Here is a 20461-nt window from a genome sequence, read left to right as displayed (position 1 = left end):
TTTTGCTCGAAGACAAAGCAACAATTCTGATTATTCAGCTTTTGTTATTTTTATTTGAGGTTTTAATGAAGAGATATACAATGAAATACATAAATTCTATAGAGGCCAATGAAAGGAAAGCACACATGCAGAACGGCAAGAAGGGTCCAGAGTACTTTTAAATTATTGTTTTATTTGATGTAAATAATAAAAGTGCCTTAATTACCAAATCTAATCTAGCTCACTCTGGAGTTACTACTTCTCGTGCTTTCTCTCAGAATCCACAGACGTATGAAGGAGGTAGGCGGTGACAACATATTTGCATCATGAAACACTGAGATGAACTGACCACAGGCCGGACATGGAGGTGGTTTCAATTCAGAAAAGTCTCTGAGATCTGTTTTAACTTATTTATGTACTGAAAAATAACCACTTGTCATGTTCTTATGTTAAGATTTGTGTGTGTTTGTTTTTTTCTTTTTTTTCTCTCTTTTGGCCGCAAACTGAAAAGGGATTAATTTCCTGCTGTAATAATTGACAAGACAAAGTTAATGAGCTGTGCTTTTGTCAATAAGCATGCTCAGACGGTTTTAATTTGTATATGACTTGCATCAATTAAACACCTTTAGGCTGCAAATTAGAGCCACGGTTTAACATCTACACCTTTTAACTTGCGCTGCTAAATGATACGCCCACATTTTGTCATCAATAGGCTTGAGGTTTGATCGTGCACGTCCTCCTTTATGTCTGCGCATATTTTGTGTGCCCATAAGTGTGTCTGGCAGCAGTGACACTTACCTCCTGAGAGAGGAAAGGGATGATCTGAGCACAGATGGCACTGAGACGCTTGACAATCTCCGCCTGTGATGGAAAGAGAGACAGAAGGAGAGGGAAGTGGATATATAATCATGCTGCATATTGGAAGGTGATAACTACACAATGAACGCGGAGCATGTGCTACACCTTTACAGCACATTAAGCTTTTTGTTGCATTCGACTACTATCAGTGACAACTCTATGAGACTGAGAGGGGAAAAAAATCCAGAAGGAGGTGGAGGAATGGAGGCAGTGTGAGCGCACCAGTCATCATCAGATCTTTTAGCACCTTCACACTCTCATTTTGTTCTGCCTCGCACACTCTTACCCATGTCGGTACTTCTCTGTCTCTCACTTTACCCCCTCAAACCCACACCCGTTTCCTACAATTAAAAAAAAAAAAATCTGTAAAAGTGCTTTCTTCTCAGTTGGAAAATGATGCCTGAGTTTGTTGTTTTTAACCTCCAACCATCCGTTCACACACGCAGCAAACATACCCATCCTATGAATAAAGCTGCCTGCACACATCATGCAAACACGCAAAACCCAGAAAAACAAGGGCGCACACTCCAGCTTTGTATCACACACACCCACACACCCACACACACTAAACCTATGTTGTGTCTAATTCTATCTGTCTGAGTGTCCTCAGCGTCATTTTGTTCTTTTCTTCACTCAGCCGTTCTTTTTGTACAACAGCTCTCACACAGAGCCATTATTACCCTATTCATCCTCTTCCTCCCATCCCTCTCCCCATCTCTCTCTCTTCCCCTCCCATCATTGCTTGCTTTGTCCGTCTTTTTTTCCCTCATCTCTACTTTTCTATATCATTTTCTTTCTCTCCATTATAATTTATCCTCCCTCCTCTTTCTCAGCTGCCCTTTCTCTTCCTCCGCATCATCGGTCGCTCACAGCAGTTTTTTTCTCTTCTTGATGCTTTGCTGTCACACTTTACCACTGACATGGAGGGATTTTTATTTCTGTTTTTCCTCTCTCCTGCATCACTCCATCCTCACTAACACATGTCCCTGCCACTTGAGGATGTTGGAGAGGAGGAGAAAAAGCCAGTAAAGAAGGCAACAGAGGGCAGAGCGATGATTGACAGGGCTGCACACACACCATCCCACATAAGCACTAAAACACACACACACACACACGGGCACACACACATATTCAGCCAACCTGTCAGCTCAGTTACATTCATGGACACATCCTTGTCTCTTCTTACATGTTGATGTATGCATGTGTGGGTAGGTGACTGTGTCTTAGCTCCCTCTGTGTATTGTGTGTTTTCATTATGACCGCAAGAAGGAAGTGAGAGTAAGAAAGAGGAACCTGATAGAATGGCATGTGTGGTTTTTTTCCCCCCCTTTTTTCCACAATTGGGAATAGATAACTGCAGCTGCTGCCACTGTGAAGCTTGTACTTTAGCAATCATTTTCCTGTGTTCAAGTGGTATCTGCTTGACTACACTGTGCCTGCTTCAGTTCTTTTTACTAGATTGCAACTGGAAATAAAGCAAGGTGGCAAGGTAAGCATGCAATGCCACTGTTATCACATGATGATGCCAACAGAAAATAACAATGGTCAGGCATCTTTAACATACACATAAAACACTCAAAGAACATTTCAAAGCTCTTCTTTGGAAATTTTCTGCCTCTTGTTTTGTTCACTGCTTCAACAATGTTGAGGTCCGGACTAGAGGGAGTATTTATTGCTCCACAGGATCTGTTGCTACGGCAAACCTCCTCTCTCTGTTTCCCATCCTTATGAATTCCTTCCATAGAGAGCAGCTTTGGTGAACAGTAGATACATCTCTTAGGTGCTTTGTCAGGATTCTGTGGCACTTTTATTCCCCTGTTTCTTAAAGACATCGTGTTATGATATTGTTCATCTGCTGTAGATACTTTTGACCTTCACTTGTTGAGTTTCTTTAAATTTTTAAGGACACACTGCATACCTTCATTGTGGAAATCACCTGGTTGGTGGAAAAATATTATTTCATTCCTGTCAAACTGTCTTTTATTTCACTTTTTATAATGTATTCTTATTTTTGTTTCTCGGCACAGGTAAATATGGAAACAAAAATGTTTTTGAAACAGTATGTTCTTGATAAAAAACTTTAAGGTTACATTTAAAATTGTGTCTTTGCTAAGTTGTCTGTTAGGTGTCGGTGCAACAATGGTTTATCTTATGAGTATGGTACTTTTTCATCTTTGAAATATTCACAGGTCAGAGGTCAATGTTAAGTTGTTTAAGAAAAAAAAAAAAAACATTCCTGTGAAAATTGAAAACGGTCAGGTACAAAATTGGACTGAAAATGAGTGAAATGCAGCCCATGTCCAATGAAAATATTTGAGAGACCTTCTGGAGAACTGTTGCTCAACTGCACTTTAAAAGATAAGAACAAAAAAAAGGCTGGCTGCTTGGAAGCAAAAATGTTGAGAAATAAGAGATGGCTCAACACACTTCATCTAATCTGAATAAACTGTCCTCCTCTAGTTATTTCTCTGTAATTACAGCAGATTGCCTCCGACCAAATAACAGGTTGTGCTCAGTCTACAGATCACTCCGGATGACCTGGTTCGGTTGTGGCCAGAAAAAACCAGTCTGACAGGACTGATGCTGGATCACGTGTATGAAGCAAAGACAATCTGACAGAAATGGCCTGACCCACGGCTGGTCGAGGTAGCCGCTTCCCTTATTGCTCTTCCCTTAAACCAACAGACATACTATTAAACTTTGCTGGATAGATAGATAGAAGCTGCAAAGCATGAAAAAGCAAAGTAAAACACAAGAGACAAGAGATTTGGTTAGGACCACTTGGACAATTCTAACCTTCTTGCAGCCTGGTAAAGAAAGTAACTGGTGCGAACACTAAAAGGTTTGAGCTATGGTTTGAGTCAGTCACTGGAAATGAATCTAAACTGTATATACAGTGCATCAAGGTGTTGTACTTTTACTTCATGTCATTTTCCTGCTCTCTTTCCCCATATTCCCTGTCTCTCCCCACTGCTCCTGTCTAATAAAGGCATAAAAACATCTCAAAAATATATTCTGTGCTGTGGCAGGGCAGCCTGGGCTGCACCAGGTGTCAGAAACAACACATCACAGTCTCGTTCCACAGCCGGCCAAAGCACAGACACCAGGGAGTACTGGCAAAGACTGGCCGGATGGAGGGAGGAACGGATGGGTAGATACAAAGCAAGAGAGGGAACTCGTCAATAAACTCCTGAGGGCAGATATGCTGCCAGCTGGCACTGAAACATACAGTCACTGAGAGAAAAGGAGAAACTGAGAGAGAGAGAAAGCCAGAGATGCAGAGAGAGAGAGAGAGAGAATCACCATAAAACATGGTGATAAAAAATATTAGCTTTCAAATTTAGAAGAGAAAATTCCCCAAATAAAAAAAAAACCGCATAGTTAAAAGGAGGGCAACTCCAGGACCAGGGCGGTCTATTCCAGACACTAAGTAACACTCGCAGACACACAAAAGAGGGTGTCTGCATGACTTGTCATCACATGAGATGCTGACAGGATGATGATCCACCCATTTTTGTTTCAAGATGCAACCAGAGGTGTGCAACAGATGATGTACAGTATCATGATAGCAAATGTTTCATGATGTCATTTACCTACAGGAATTATACAAGTACCTTCTGGAACGATTAACAATCTCATGCTTATTCTGTAGGGACTGTCGTCTCACAACACGCACGTTCCCGGTTTGAAGCTCAGTCTAGTCTGATAAGGTGTATCACAAACTGCAAGGCAGGAATGAAAATAATGTTACAAACGTCCAGGTAAAAAAAACAACAAAAAAAAAAACAAATCACAAATGCTGTTTAAAAGATAGGATGACTCATTCATTCCTTCTTTCATAAATAGAAAAAGTAAAAAGACGTAGATCTATGAAAAAAGACAAAGGTCAAAAGCTGAATAAATGAGCTTAACTGGCAACACAAACAATGATCTGTTCACCCAGTATTTCCTCTTTCGTCTCATTTAACTTGAGTTGCATTTGTCTCATTACCAGTTACATTTCTGTCACTTTATCTTAAAACATTTTCTGTTACAGACAGTTCATAGTAGTTCGTTCAAACAAGTTTATTCACATCAGTGTTAACTCCTTAACTGCTATAGATAATTCTTCATACCATCAGCCCTCCTGTTAACCCAGATGAATGGAAATGAATGAAAAAATATTGTCAAAAATCCATAAGGGCTTTCCTACGGCAATGATTAAAGTGTTAAATAATACTTTTTTTTTTAAAAATGGCAGCGCCATCATTTAATCTGGGGTCCACCTCCTGCCAGTTAGCTGCCTCTGATTGAAGCCCCTCTGTGGGAAACACTGTTTTATTCATTTTCCACAATCTCAAAAAGAATTCTGAACTAAATGTTAATTAGCTATTTTACTAGCCACTACAACTTGCTGCAGTTTGGCTAACTCCTTGAAAATCTCCAAAAGTTGATGCTGTCTGGCGGTAATAAGTAACGTGTCCATCGGAGAGTGTCCCAGTGCTTGTGAGTGCTTGGATGAGGCTGTTTTTGGGGGGTGGGGTGTTTCTGTGTAAGTATGTGTGTGTTCCTTTAAACAGCAAGATGCACATGAAAACAGGGTGTAACAGAGTATTGAGGTAAAAGACAGGGGGTTGTATTTGAATTACAGGGAAGTAAAAAGAGCTGCCACAGATGGTGGTTTCAAAACAGCAAAACATGTTTATTTTCTGGTTTCAGGTTGCTGTTTATATATTCTTTTTGCAATCCGGTAGCATCATGCAAGAAAATAAAGCTATGATTCAAACATACAAAACAAAGTTTGGAGATGTTATAGCAATGAACTCTTCCTCCTGCTACTCAGTAAAGAGGAAGAGGCAGCATTAGAGTTTACACCTTCATCATCAGCTTTACTAAGACATGTAAATCTCAGTGTTCAACCAGAAAAAAAAAAAAACATCAACTCATTCTTATTCTTACTTTACAATTCACTGTTCTCTCACTGCCTCTCTCTACACCCACATGTTTGACCCACAGCTAAAGCCCAACATGCTCCTGCCTGTTCTTTGAAGGCTGTCAAAAAGCAGACTGCAAAATGTGGAAAATAACTACCTGAAGCGCAGACAGTTGAGACAGGTGGGTTAAAAAAGAAAAAAAAAAAATAGCCATTCCAGTCTCTCCATTTGGAATCTGTTCAAACTAATGATCCTGTGAAAATACGGAGCCTGATTGATTGGACAAAGACAAGGCTTGTTTTATCGGAATGGGGCGATATTGGAGGAGAAGACGCCCTGCAGCTGTTTGCTCAGAATGACGGGACATGCTGCTGTGTGAAACTGTAGCATACCTGCAGGCTTGCAAAAGGTTAAATGTGATTTAAGGCTTTCTTTCTAATGAAGACAAGAAAGGCATCTCAAGTGTATACTTTTCACTTCTGACTTTAAAGGGAACTTCAACAGCAACAAAGGCAACCCGCATCCCTGTGAAAGTGCAGCATTGTGTTTGGCCTCTGAGCATGACGGCGAGCAACAGTGACCGTGTTCATCCTGCCAATAAAGCTTGGTGAATTTGAATGTGATGAGCGTGGGCTGAGATTGGCACAGAAGGAGGAAGATGGAGCCCAGTGTGCTCTGGCACTGCCAGCTGTGCCAGCCTCTGAGTCCCACTATAGCCAAGTGAGCCAGCTTCATGTGTGTGCATGTGAATATGTGTGTTTGTGTGTCAGCGATACCCCTCTACTCACACTAATTGCTCTCAACAAAAATCCCTGCCATCTCTCTTAGCTCTTATTTTGTCCATGTTCCCAGCACCTCCTTGTTGCTGGACTGGTTGCTGGTTTGGATCCTTGGATGTAGGTTGGCATTAAAAATGAGCAATGGTTGAGGAAAACGTTTAATCTCCAAATGAAGTGTATCTGCAATAAACGACCTCAAAGAGAAAGCATTCCACATACAGGATGTGCTGTACGATACGAGTGACGAAAACAAAACATACAAAGACAAAATATAAGCACTAATTTTCAAATAGGTTCTTTGTTTGTTGCTAGTTCCAGCTTCATATTTGTGAATATTTATGCTTTCATGCTGTAATATTTTTTCTCAGTGTGTTGTTGCAGATTCTCAGTCAGTCAGTTCATGGCAAATCTAAGAGCTTGAATATCATTATTAATCAAGCTCTTAAGATTGCCATGACCCAGATGACTGTGAATTCCCACCAACGTATTGCCTTGCACTTTGGGAAAAGCACTTTCGGAATGGTTCAGGAGTATGAGAGAACGTAAAAAGAGGTTGCTGACAACAGAAACTACCTCTATTTCAGTCCTTGCTGCTGACAAAACTAAATTATTCCAAACAGCATACAGCTCAGCTCTATCATCAAAAGTCAGAGGGCAGAAAAAATGCTCAAATCAACCAGCTTATTTAGCTAATTCATTTTTTTATTAATGTGTTTTAGAATAAACGATCATAATTTCACATTATAATTTATAGTTGTGGAGCTCTGTTGCTGTTCCCATATGTGTTTAAAAGAAAAAACTTCCACATCTGAAAATCAAAGCCAATGTTAGAGCACATTCAACTGCATTCTTACTAATGGTCAAGAGGAGGCAATTTATCTGATTGCAGCAATAATATAATATAACGTAACGTAACGTGATGTAACGTGATGTAACGTAACGTAACGTGATGTAACGTGATGTAATATAATATAACAGAATAGAATAGAAGTAAAAAATAGTACTAAATCAAAAAATATTTTCCTCATGAGTTGAAAACTAAAAAAAGTAGATCAAATTTTAGGGCTTTCACCCATAAAAGCAGTATTACAGAGTAATTTTGGACAACACTACATCTATCAATGCCCCACAGCCTCTGTACTTAGTGCTGTTAAATTAGACTGCTCTCTCCTGTGTGAACAGTCTCAAGTAAATATTTGTATCCATTGACGTACTAATCATCATTTGATTGAAGTTGCAGACATAGAGCTTTTCATTGGGAATAACCATCAAGCTGCCATCAACCCTCCTGTTTTTCTGTTCTGTTGGCTCATTTTCCTCTACCATGCAGTATCTTTGTCTTTCTTCCTCCATGTCCTCTAGCTCTGTTTTCCCTCTGTGCACTTGGCCTTGCTCTTCTGCTCTCTCTCTCTGCCCTCTTTCTCATTCTCGCTCAGTTTTTTTTCCTCCTTCTTGCTGCATCTCTCTGCCCTGCTTCTCAGAGTCCCTATCTTGCTCTCTCTTGTTTTTTCTCTCTCTCAGCTCCCTCTGTCTCTCCTCTGGGCAGTGTGCCAACTCCTCTTCTCTGGCGCTGAGCCAGTTTCTGTCCTCCACACCTCCTCCTACTACTCCTCCTCCCTTCCTGCATCCCCCTTGCCTCTGATTGATGGCCCCTCTATTCTGGAAGGAGAGGAAGGGAAACCAGACAGAGAGAGAGAAAGAGAGGGAGGAAAAAGGAGCAGTAAAGCACACACATACAAGAACACTCAAAAGTCACACATATACACACTCAGAATCATGCACATGTGGAAAACACACTCACAAGTGTGCACACTGAAGCCATCACAAACAGTCGTGTGCACACTCCGTAAGAAGGGCACACAGAAAACCAACCCTAACAGAACAGACACACACACACAGATCAAGCAGCCTCCCAGCATGAAACCAACAAGCACAGGCACACTTCCTCCAACACAAACACACAAAGACACCGTTCCAACCTTCAGTGCAGAACCAATACAAGATAGGCAGCGGACCAGGCAGCAGAAACATTCAGAATGAAAAATACAGACAGACAGCTCACTTCTACATTCTCACAAACACACACTCAGACATAGAAGTCCACACAAAAATGAACTCAAGGACATAGATACATTGTCAATAACTATCTCTGCAACATAAAACACACACACACACATGCACGAATGATGCTAAATTACATTAAATCTGTGACTCGTAGTTGCAGTAACACTTGCTTACATATCCAGACTTGCATCTCTCCCTCTCTCTGACTATATTACACACAAAGCCATTAGTCATATTCACACTGAGCCAGCTCACCAGCTTGCACTGACAGACTGCATACTGCCTCAAACTCATGTCATCCGCAAGGCAAGCAGATACAAAGTAGCCAGAGTAGCAAAGCTGGCTACACTGTATGCTTGCACAAAAAAAAAGCAGTCACAGATCACGCACTTGGGCACACTTAAATTAATCAATGTTGTTGTTATGCATCTTGTCATTTGTGCCTGAGGGTGGCTGATGCATACATGCACTAGTGTGCCGGTCAACATTGTTACTAATGTCAACTTTATTGCCACAGGCAGAACTTGAATTGGTATAATAGGAGCTTAAATGTCACATTTCTGGCCCCCAGTGTATTTATATCTTCCTTTAACTGAAAGGCGCTATCTCTTAGAGTAAGCAGGAACAGACTGAGGTCAATGCATGTTTAAAATAAATAAAAATGGCCAATATACAGAATAAAAAAAAAAAATCCCAAAGCTGAAGTAAAATGTCCTGTTTCTAACCAGTTTCCTGCTTGCTGCAGGAAAACCTGCTGAGGGGGTTCAACAGGTGGTCCTGTATGTAAACGTTTCTCCACTGACACACAGTACAAGCTTATCAGAAAATTACATCGAGGAACTGTGTGTGAGAATGCAGCTGTCTGAATTAGTTAGAGATAAATATAACTTGATCCAGCCAGCTTCCTGGTAAAACGGTGTGATGTCTCAATGAGCGCCTGTATAAAGAGAGGAGGTCAGTATGTTTCAAATTCACAGCAAATACATGAGGTTGCAGAGTACATGTTTCTTAAGTGGATGTCTTTAAAATAGAAAATACAAATAGGCTTCTTAAGGCTAATTCAGATGCTCATTTTTCAACCTGCTGAACTTTTTCTTTGTGTTTATGAATCTTCTCAGGTCATAAACAGGGGAACAGTCCTCCACAATATTTTGAATTTTCCCAATACTTATTTTTATTATTTATGTTCCAGCATTACAACAAGCAGCTCTTCACAGCCTTTGTTTTGTGTTCTTCTTGCTATTTGTTCATTACATTACAGATGAGAAAACAGCGTTTTAAAAACGCTTTGAACATTAAAACATCTGCAGAAAGCAAATTGTTCCTGTGCACTGGAGCCTGAAGCTGTAGTTGTTCAGGCAAGGTTGAAGAGTCAGGCTTATTCTTAAAGCTTTGGAATTTGCAAGACTTGGCTTTTCATTCATAAAGATGACTATGAGCAGGCTATAGTGATACAAAGCTGATAGACGTCTAATTCATAACTATTATTTCTTCATATGTTTTTTTTTCTTTTCTTTTTTTCAACCAGGAAAGGACCAGTTTACAATAATATTCACAATAAAGACCTGGTAAAATGCACATATAGCAAAGCCACGAGTTTATATATAATATGCACAGTTTCATAAAGGTAAAAATATTATTTAAAGTGCAATAAAATGGTGATTTTTTTGAAAAAAATCTAAGAAGCAATTAAACCACGACCAGTGATCACTTGCATTCTTTTTGAACAATCTTTTTGTTCTGTTGTAACTGGTTCCAGTGATTAGAAGCAGCAAAATAAATCAAGTGATGCCAATGGATCGGTCTGCGAGGATAAAATGATGGCTAGTTGACAAGAAAATACAGATTGTGGTGATTGGTGTTAAATGGAGCGCTAGTAACAAAGCGGATGGCAGCATGGTAGATGACAACTAGTTTCTGGAGAAGACTCGTACAAGCAGTTCTACAGATAATGTCACCAAAATCAAAACTGGGAGGGATTGACTTTTTAACCAGTAAATGTTTTTGTAAGGCAAGGCAAGTTTATTTGTGTAGCACATTTCATGTATAAACAATTTTAAATACTTTACATAAAAACATCAAAAGCATTCCAGGTGTTCCAGGTTGATGTGCACATTTCATGCAAAGGGGCACGAAAAAAGAAAAGTTTGTAACCTGGATTTAAAAGTGTGTTCGTTTGGTGAGAGTTTAATCTTTACTGGAAGTTTGTTCCACTTGTTTGCAGCATAACAGCTAAATGCTGCTTCTCCATGTTTGGTCTGGACTCTGGTCTGGACTCTGGTCTGGACTCTGGTCTGGACTCTGGTCTGGACTCTGGTCTGGACTCTGGTCTGGACTCTGGTCTGGACCATTTGACCCCTGCTCGGTTTATATTCTCTGAACATTTCCCAGATGTATTCTGGGCCGGTAAAGTGGATAAAATATTACTATTAAAATACAAGAAAGCAATTCTAGATTAAACTTTGGAAAGCAAGTTACTGATATTCACATGAAATGGGAGGGGACTATCATGTCAGATATGGAAGACAGGACAGTATTCAGGCATAGACTGGAGGTGTACAAAATGACCTTGTCCACATTCAGATGAATAGGAGAATTACCCGCAATATGAACCACATCTTTAATGTAAACTTTGAGAAATGTTGGACTCTGAGAAACACCCTTGGATGGTACAGTGGATAGAACAGAGCCTTCCACTTACACAGATTGTACCTGGTTGTTGGAGTCAAATTCATTATTTCACATATTATAATTTAATGTAAAGGGAAAATTAAAAATATCCACAAGGATTTTGAGCTCTACACCGGCCATCGCAAAACCTAAAGAAATGCCAAGCATCTCTCTGCAAGTTCAAGACAGCAGCATCATTTCAATTGTAGGAAAATTCACACAGATTTCTGGAAGTATTCCAGATGTCTGACCATTTTCACTGAAGAATTCACTTTGTTTTGCTTAAATGTTGATCAAAGGTGCATTTTTAGGGATTACTTCATCGTCACATACAGTGACAGACATTTTGAGCAGAGATAATCATATTTGTGCATGGCAGTGTGTGTGTGTGTGTGTGTGCTCTATGAAAGTCACTTTCCACTCTGCAGCCTGGGATTTGTAGGAGACATACCTTAAATAACTTGTCCAAGTAAAAAAAAAAAAAAAAAAAGCCACAGGCTGTGCAAGTGTTTGTTCACAATACTGGCAACCAATTTGTTCCAGTACGAGCGCTAGTCACTCAACATGACACTATGTGCAGCAACTTCCACATGCATGCATGTCTCACACACACATACAGACAAGCCAATACAGTCTGTGATGTCACTTAAAGCTCCTTTGCCAGAGTTAAAAGCTATTATTCTGAAATGCCAGCTCCCTGGGAATTTAATCACTCATTTTTCTTTCTCATCTCATCTTTTTCTCTTTTTTGTCACCGCTTTTCTTTCTCTCGACTTATTTTCGATCATTACAAAAGATTATATCACACACTATCCAGCGCTTTCTGTCTCCATGCTCCATTATTCACAACTGAGTTCTGTTGTGTACAACAGCATACGCACGCGTGGTTTGAAGAGAGGGAGTGAGAGAAGAGGGGGAAGAGACATCAAAGCTGCACACACAAACTGAGCACAGATGCTACATGTGCAAAGAGAGACTGCATACACCACTGATCAGAGAGAGTGCAAACACAGTGCACACAAGCACACACATCTAAAGTACTCTGACCTCTCAAAAGCCAGTTCCAGTTGACCCACATATGCAGTGTGCTCTTAATCCACCCTTTTAAATAAATCTAGTTAAAAAAAAAAATCTAAACCAAAACCATAGGATTATGAACGGACTGTGTGGTGGAACGGAAGAGCAAAAAGTAGGTAAGGGATATGGAAAGAGTGAGACTGAGGGAGAGAAAAGAAGATGCAGAAAAAGAGAGAGAGAAGCCCAATCCTATTATGAAGCAAAGTGGTGAATTAAAAATGAAGGCATCTCTCCCCAAAGAATCCAGGATTCAGGTCACAACTTCAGCCAAACATGCCGATGCATACACACTGCACATGTGTGCAAGCGCCTGCATACCAAGGCTGGACACCTCAGGCTAATTAGGCAGCAAATAAGCGCTCGCACACACGCACTTGAAAAACAAACAACACAACACGAGCAGATAAACAATCCCTCATGTGATCTTCCTCCTCTCCTCGTCTTGTCTCCTAATCTTCCTCACTCCCAGTTTGATTAATTTTCTCGGTCTTGTTTATCTATCTTTTTCTTTATTTATAGTGCAGAGATGGTCACTATTCTTTAGTCAAACAAAACACACACACACCCAGACATGGAGTCTCACACCCCATATCCTCAGCTTTATATGTGTGGTGGTGAAATGAAAGGAGGGAACAGGAAGGAAGGATAGCCAGCTGCTTCGTCTGTCCTCAGGAGTCCACAGGGGAAACAGTCTGGCTGCAGAGCATCCTGACTGTCAAACACAGCCTGCTATAATATCCTGACTGGCCTGTGAACCACACCGTCTCTTTATCTAACATTTTAATACAATATATACACGCTAAGTAAAAGTGTGTCTGCATGCACGCTCTGCATCCTGTTTGCAGGTTCGGAATGTCATTTTAGTAAAAAGTAGCCTCAGGTTTCCATTTCAATGTGCAAACCATCACCGCATCATACTGGTGTCTGATGTGATAAACTCAGTAGTACACTGAGGTTTATGTTTGACTCTGCCAACTCCCAGCTGCTACTTCTCAGGCTTTTATCTCACGCTGTTATTATCCTAAATGGCTTAAAATTAGTAACAAGCTAGGGGGTCTACCATCCAGCTCAAGGACACACTGACACCGTTCACTAATGGGATGCTCCCTCTCAGCACCCAGCCACCTTTCTGCCTGTTTGCCTGCTAAATGATTATAGAGGATACTAAAAAAAAACCTATCTGACTCTTAAGGAATTTCATCACTAGGGCATTTACACGGTGTGTATGTTTTCCAGAAAAAAAAAAATCAAGATTTCTAAAAGGGAAATTGATAAAAGAGAACATACAGTTGTTGTGCTTGTTTCTTTAATAGTAACTTGTATATTGGATTATTGTGTTCCTGTATTTCTATGATCATAACCAACAAGCTTGTTTGTACATTCTCAGTCAGCGTCAATTTTTTTGTTTGGTCAATTCATGTTAATATCATAAAGTTCACCTGTAACAAGGCTTTCAATTCAAGAGGCCCTTAGGTTCTTGTAGTTTAATTCCCAGTCAAACTACCTTCATTATTTAAAACTAAATGCACACGTTAAACAGTCAAATCACACAGGGTTAAGAAAAGACCTCTTTTTACATGAAAGATTCCTTTTTAAACAGGCCAGATGGAAAATTAAACACACATGATAGGAGTAATATTTACAAATAAACAAAACAAAGTTGTCAGATTTTCATGTAGGATGTTCTTTTATTTCCAATGAAATTCTGGGGGACTGGATCTAATGAGATGCGAAGGCAACACAAGCTTATGCCCTCTGTGTTACACCAGGAGTCTTCAAGCAGGACACTGATACAAAGAAACAATGGAGTCTAAAGCTAAGATTGTAATTTAACTCAGAAACTATGGAGAATATTAGGTTACGTGCCTGCACTGCCCACACTGACCGAGACATACGCAGGGATGTTCAACTCATTTGAAGGCTACAGGTACAGGATTATGTATCACATGTCGCTAAACTCTTGCCATACACAGTTTGTTATTTCTAATTTAGGTTTACTGTACTGGTATTTAGGAAAAGCCATTTCTAATGTTCCATGCTGTTTAACCATTACAGTTAAAGATTGCTCCGGCTTGCAGTAACGTCTGCTGTGCACACCTTGTTCCAAAATATATAGCAATAGCATGATGCTAGCTTAATCAAAATGAGTGCACCCTTTTTGACAGCTGCAAACAAAACCGAAGGCAACAACTTGCATCTTTAAACACTGACCACATTTTTTTTATGTCTTAAATAATTTGAAGTCCCGAACACTTTAGAAATTATCATAAAAAATATTAAAACCTGGTGTAAAAAGGCAAATCGTCCAACCTTAGCAGCTGGTCGGAAACAGAAGAGTAACTACGCGTGAGCTGAAATAAAAGTTCCTTTTTGGATCATTTTGATATGATGTTGTTTGCGGTTATTTTCTTTTAAACCGTTCATGCATTTTTTATTTGAACCATAACTACAGTATGAACAAGGTTTTTTTTCCCGTTTCCTCACAGATGATTAAAAACATTTAAATGAAAAAGCCTTTTCTCTTCTGTAAACTTTTCACTTGGTTATGATTTTGTTGTCTTCCTTTACAACGGAAAGATAACAGGAAAGTGGACAATGAGAGAGAGGGGAGAAGATGTAAAAAAAAAAAAGGGCCACAGGGTGGGATTCAAACCTTAATGTGATGACCCGTGTCAGCTCCCATGCATGAAGTACCTGCTCAACCATTTGCACAGCCTGCAACCTAAAAGTTTGTTTACAAATACACTTTACAAGTAACTGTATTTGTTGCTATGTGAAGACACTAGAAACATGAAATAAGTGTTTTCAAAATCTTCAACCAGCAATAACAAGAGCACCAATTTTAAAACGTAAAATAAAGAGCCTGTGATGGACTGGCGACTCTGGACAGAGTGTATGCTGCCTCTCGCCCAAGGATTTCTGGGATTAGGCTCCAACTTCCCAGCAACCCTTAACTGGAACAAGCTGTTAAGAAAATGAATGGATGGATGGATGGAGGGAGGGAAGGATGGATGGATGGAAAATAAAGAGCTGTTTTACTGGTAAACATAAAGCTTGAGGGTAACTGGAGCTGAGCTGCAAAAGGAAGCATCTCTGTCTAATAATTATTTCTTTTTAGAAAATTGTAATCATAAACACTAAAGATGAGGTTTGGGAACCATAAAGCAAAAAAGTGGTGATCACTACAACTGGTGTTCCTGCCTTCCTTAGCTTGAGATTTTCACAGTCAGAAGGTTTTGGATGGCTCCTGCTGGACACAGACCTGAAAAAGATTACACTCCTCCTCATCTCCTGCCATCACCCAGCTGTGTTAATTAACTCAACAGGGGGAAAAAAAAGCTTCAATCTAATCACAACAGACCTCACAACACATCATCACATCTGTAATGTCTCCTGTGCCAAGGCGTGGGCTGCCCGCAGTATGAGGCTGATTTACAAAGTCAGTGAATGCACATGTTGTGTTTATGTACTGTACATCACTGGGGAGAACTGCTCAGCTCCTCAAGTGTTATATCAATGAATACAGAACAACCACAGAGAGTAGTGTGAGCTTCTTATAGCTCCCAACGCTACTCCAGCGGGATCCACAGTATATGAATATACAATACGATAACGGAAGCGAAGCAAGTCAGATAATGTGATGTGTGCATGCCGATCGCTGAATCCATCCAGCTCAGAAAAGAAGGGAGGAGATGGTATCTCTCTTCTGCCGTTCAGATATAATCATCAGAGACAGAGAGGTGTGAGGAGTGGGGGGAAAAGTGAAAGACAGAAGTCAGGCTGAAGATAAAGAGAGAGAAGGAAATTTAAAGAGGAAAAGAGGGAAGGAGAAAGAGATGGGGAGGGGGGAAAAAAATAATCAAAAGCGGCTCAAAGGAAGGCAAGAGATGACTGTTACCGCTCAATTAATGCTGGGACATGAGAGGGCCCTGCCACTGATAATGACAGAGTACGTAGTGGAGAAAGGGAGAGAGGGGAGAGAGGCTATACGGTGATCTCGACAGGATGTTAGGAGGAAGCTGGAGGGGGCAGACGGGGGAGGAGGAGAGGAAATAAGAGCAGATACTGTTAAATCTATTCATGATTCATTATTTCTCTCAAAGCTCCCCTCCCTCCTTGATGTCTCTCTCTGTCTAAGTGTCTCCCTTCTTTCTGCTTTCTCCTCATCTTTCCTTTTGCATCCACTGCTTTTCTTTTCTTGGCTCACATTTTCATTGCTAGACCCCCCCCACCCCCTCCCCTCCCTCCCCTTATCTCCTCTATGAGGTCTTTGTCTCTTCTAAGGCTCTATCCTTCCTGTTTACCCTGTCTTCTTTCATCCATTCAATTAATCTTTACCCCATTTTCCTTCTCATCCCCATCTTCTTTCAGTTTCTCCATCTCTCTCTCCGTTAGGTCTGTTTCTGTGCTGCACTTTCTCTTTTTCTTGCACCGTTATAAAAGTCTTCTTTTCATTAAACTGACCCTCTCCATTTGCGACATCTTCACCTCTACAACCTCTTTCAGTGTAGCTTTCATGTTGTTCCTCTTTTGTTTTGTAGCTTCCCATCTTTCCTCGCATTATATCCATCACACACTCCTTGATTTCTTTTCATTTGATTTAATCTTCTGTTTCTCTTTCTGTCTTCAGATTTTTAAATGTTTGCCTCATCTTTATCAAACTTACTGTCCTTTTTCTTTGAACATTTTTTTGTTTTTTTCTCTAAACATCGCTCATGTCCCTCCTCCTGGCTCATCACAGTTCCTCACATCAGTCTGCTCCTTCGTCTTTTCCTTCCTTCCCCCCCCCCCCACTCTCTTTATTTTAAACTCACATTTGCCTTCATAGAGCTCTTTGGTCTCCTCCTGTCATCCTCACCATCTTTCCTTCCTCTCCTTCTACTCTTCCTGTTCTTCCCCACTCACCCCCACTTGGCCTCCTTCTTTCTGTTATCATCCGCTCTTCCTCCTCCTCCCACTCTCTCCATCTCTCAGAGGTGAAGCCAGCACCCAGTCCTTTTCTTCTTTTTGGCGACAAGAGCTGACAGTCCAGCACAGCCTGGCTTTGCTGCCAGCCATCTCCCTCCTCTCCCTCTGTGTCTCTTTATCTGCTCCCTTCCTGCGGAGTCACATTTTCTCATTTTTGTGATTAAAGGACTGCTCTAACATTTTGTTGAATGCCAAAGCAGGAATTCTAACACAAAGTTCCCTCCGACAGCAGTTCATACAGTGAGTTTAAAGCTCAATCTGAAGTCTGGACTACTCTCTATAAGCACAAAAGTCAATTACAACTTCAAAATCAATCCAGGTTGCAGAATTATGAATTTTAATTGAAACAGCTTGGACACCTAAGATATAAGGTGGCATAAAGGCACCTCGTGAACATGTTATATAATGTTTTAAAAGTGATCAGGGCTTCAAAATGACATAATTCCAACAAAGTGACATAAAGATTCAGGCCTTGTTTTGTGTAATGCATGTTTGATGTCTGTAAAGATCTACTAAAGTAAAATGGACAGTATGCTCTCGCCACCTTAAAACGTGGGATTTTGTAATGCAACCGGCTTTTTTTTTTTTAAAGTCAAAAACACACAAGAGATGAGCCAAAGTGGAGAAATTACAGGCGTAATGCATTGCATACCTTTGTTTTTCTATTTCTCTAATAAAGCATGTCACAGTGTTGTCTCATAATGTAATGCCTTGCTTTTTTCCTCACCTGGATAATTAATGATAATAATGATAATAATAATAATAATAATAATAATCATAATAAAAAAGGATCACTAATCTTTTCTCTTCTCCAACTTCAATCACTGGGTAACGTGGGCCAGCAAAGGAATCTGAGGCTCTCTGTACTCTGCACTCCATGTTTGGACAGAAACCCACTGTTTGATGTCTCCCCGCTATAATTACCTTGATAGTTAAATGACACATTGATTACGAGGCTAAAGTGCAGAGTGCAGACGCCTTCATTTGAAGGCATTTCAGAGACTGTTACAAACAATGAGCTGCTCTCTGAAGGTCTATGCCAAGAGCTCATTGTAAAAAGTGAAAAACAAACCCTGTCCATGTCCTCTGTGACAGTGTCTGACTCAACAACGGCGAACCAGTTAGCATGACAGACAGACAGACAGACAGATAGACAGATAGATAGATAGATATAGGAAAGGAGAGAGAGACAGGAAAGGAAATGCCTCAGCAGGATAATGATTATGTCCCTCTTCATGGAGGTCTATCAACTGCTACAGGTTTCATATCTGCATTTTAGTCAGTCTACCTCAGCATTTATCCAAACCTGTGCCTGTCTGTCTGCGTGCAGTTCAGCTGTCTTCCTCTCACACACACCATCCTCCAGACAGTAAATTACAATGAGACTGACAAGCAGCCACCAGCTCCATACTGATCATCAGAAAAATGTCTTCTTTCAAGAATACAGGATCTCAGCAAGGACAAGTGGAAATGTTACACAATTCACAATGACCTTCTGTCCTGCTTACAACATGACTGTAGGGGAACCAGTGGGTCTTTTCAGATCTAAAGTCCACAACCAGTAGATAATAACTAACCCCTGTCAGTTAACTTCAATCTGTCATTACCAGTTATGTAAAACATATACTTTCCCAATTATTATGGTTTTGCTCTGCTCTTTTTAATTCCTTCATTTTCTTTGAGCAGACAGAGACAGATAGATTGTTGAGGAATAACTGCTTCCAACATGTGTAATATTCATTTCTTACTGCTAAAATCAGAATGAGTTTTAAACCCACCAACATCATAAAAAAAAAAAAAAAACTGGCATCAATTCAATTCAATTCAATTCAACTTTATTTAAATAGCGTCAAATCACGGCAATGCCATCTCTAGACACTTTACAGACAGGAAAAAAAAACATAATAAAAGCCAATTCATAATAGCCTATAAAAGGAAACCAACAGATTGAGTTGATATTGCTATCGTCTCTGAAAAGTCTGATTTTATAACCTTTTTAAAATGACTTCTGTGGTGGTCTTTTACTGGACATGGTCACATTGTCTACAGGGATCTTCTCATGTCCACATGAGGTGGACAATGCATCAATGACCAAACTGCAGTTTTTGTTTAAGTGATGCTTATTTAAGCATTACTATGTCATTTTCACATTCTCAATACAGCATTAAAAGGCTTTAATTTAAAATGTGGCTAAATAAGATGAAGTAAAGGGAAAGGAAAGTAAAATGTGTCATTCATGTCTATTCATGCAAAACTTTTTTCAAACTCCAATACGAGCTTGTTTTGCAGGAATGAACAGTCTGTGTTTCACAGTTTAATTGTGTCAGTGAATATATAGAATGATTTATTAATTCTTTTATTTAAAACTACAGAAAAATTAAGAACTTATAGATAATTGCTTGTAAAATTTCAATTGCAATGTTTACTGAAAAAAATGTATTCAATAATTTTTCAAAATTGTTTATCCGTAATTGCAAACACAACACAAAATACCATTCATGCAGCGGCTGCAGCCTTCTGCTTACTGGCAGCAGCATCTACACACAGAGAAAGAAACCCACCAAAAACTGAACCATCAGGACACACTGAATAAAGCCTTTTCTTACCTGCTTGTGCATCTCAATGTTGAGACCGTAGGACATTTCATAGTACTGTGAAGACAAAGAAAAAAAAACAATTGTTGGCATTTTATTCACGACGCACATTAACATTCAGTTTTACACAATATTTCACAATGAACATCTGTTGCGGCGCAGCCGCATGTGTTGCCGTTACTGTGTTCTAATGGAAGAAAGAAAAAAGATGGGAAAGTCAGAGAAAGTGTGTTTGTGTGTGTGGAGCACAAGACAGTATAATGAGGTATTTATGTCTTGGGAGGAAGTTCATGTGGCATTCCTCTCTTGGCATTGTTGGCGAAAGTGTCAGGGGGCTTTACTATTTTTACTGTTTTCATCTATGCACGGCTGTCAGATGAGCGTGGCTTTCTGTGTGCATGTTTTCTGCATGCTGCCTGCTTTTCCCCACTGTTGGTGTGGATTTAGGTGTGCCAGCAAACGCCTACTGGATGCCTGGTATCAGAATAATGAGACTGAATGCTTTCTGTAACATCATCTTCCATGTCTCAGTTTCTCTGTCTATAATACTTATAAGATT

The 20461-nt window shown here is 40.0% G+C and overlaps 1 protein-coding gene across 2 annotated transcripts in view; it reads right to left on the bottom strand.

The window, feature by feature from the left end:
• Window positions 1-20461, bottom strand: part of tle2b (TLE family member 2, transcriptional corepressor b) — a 75939-nt gene that overhangs the window by 22013 nt on the left and 33465 nt on the right. For both annotated transcript variants that reach the window (XM_079244652.1, XM_079244653.1), the window contains exons 5-6: window positions 19915-19959; window positions 778-840 (exon numbers count right to left, since the gene is read on the bottom strand). In XM_079244652.1, coding sequence (XP_079100778.1) covers window positions 778-840; window positions 19915-19959 — 108 coding nt within the window. The remainder of the gene's footprint in view (window positions 1-777; window positions 841-19914; window positions 19960-20461) is intronic.

Source organism: Telmatherina bonti (genome assembly GCF_933228915.1).
Source record: "Telmatherina bonti genome assembly, chromosome: 8".
NCBI classification, from domain to species: domain Eukaryota; kingdom Metazoa; phylum Chordata; class Actinopteri; order Atheriniformes; family Telmatherinidae; genus Telmatherina; species Telmatherina bonti.
Note: the sequence above shows the minus strand (reverse complement) of the source record. Positions and strands in the feature narration are given on the sequence as shown.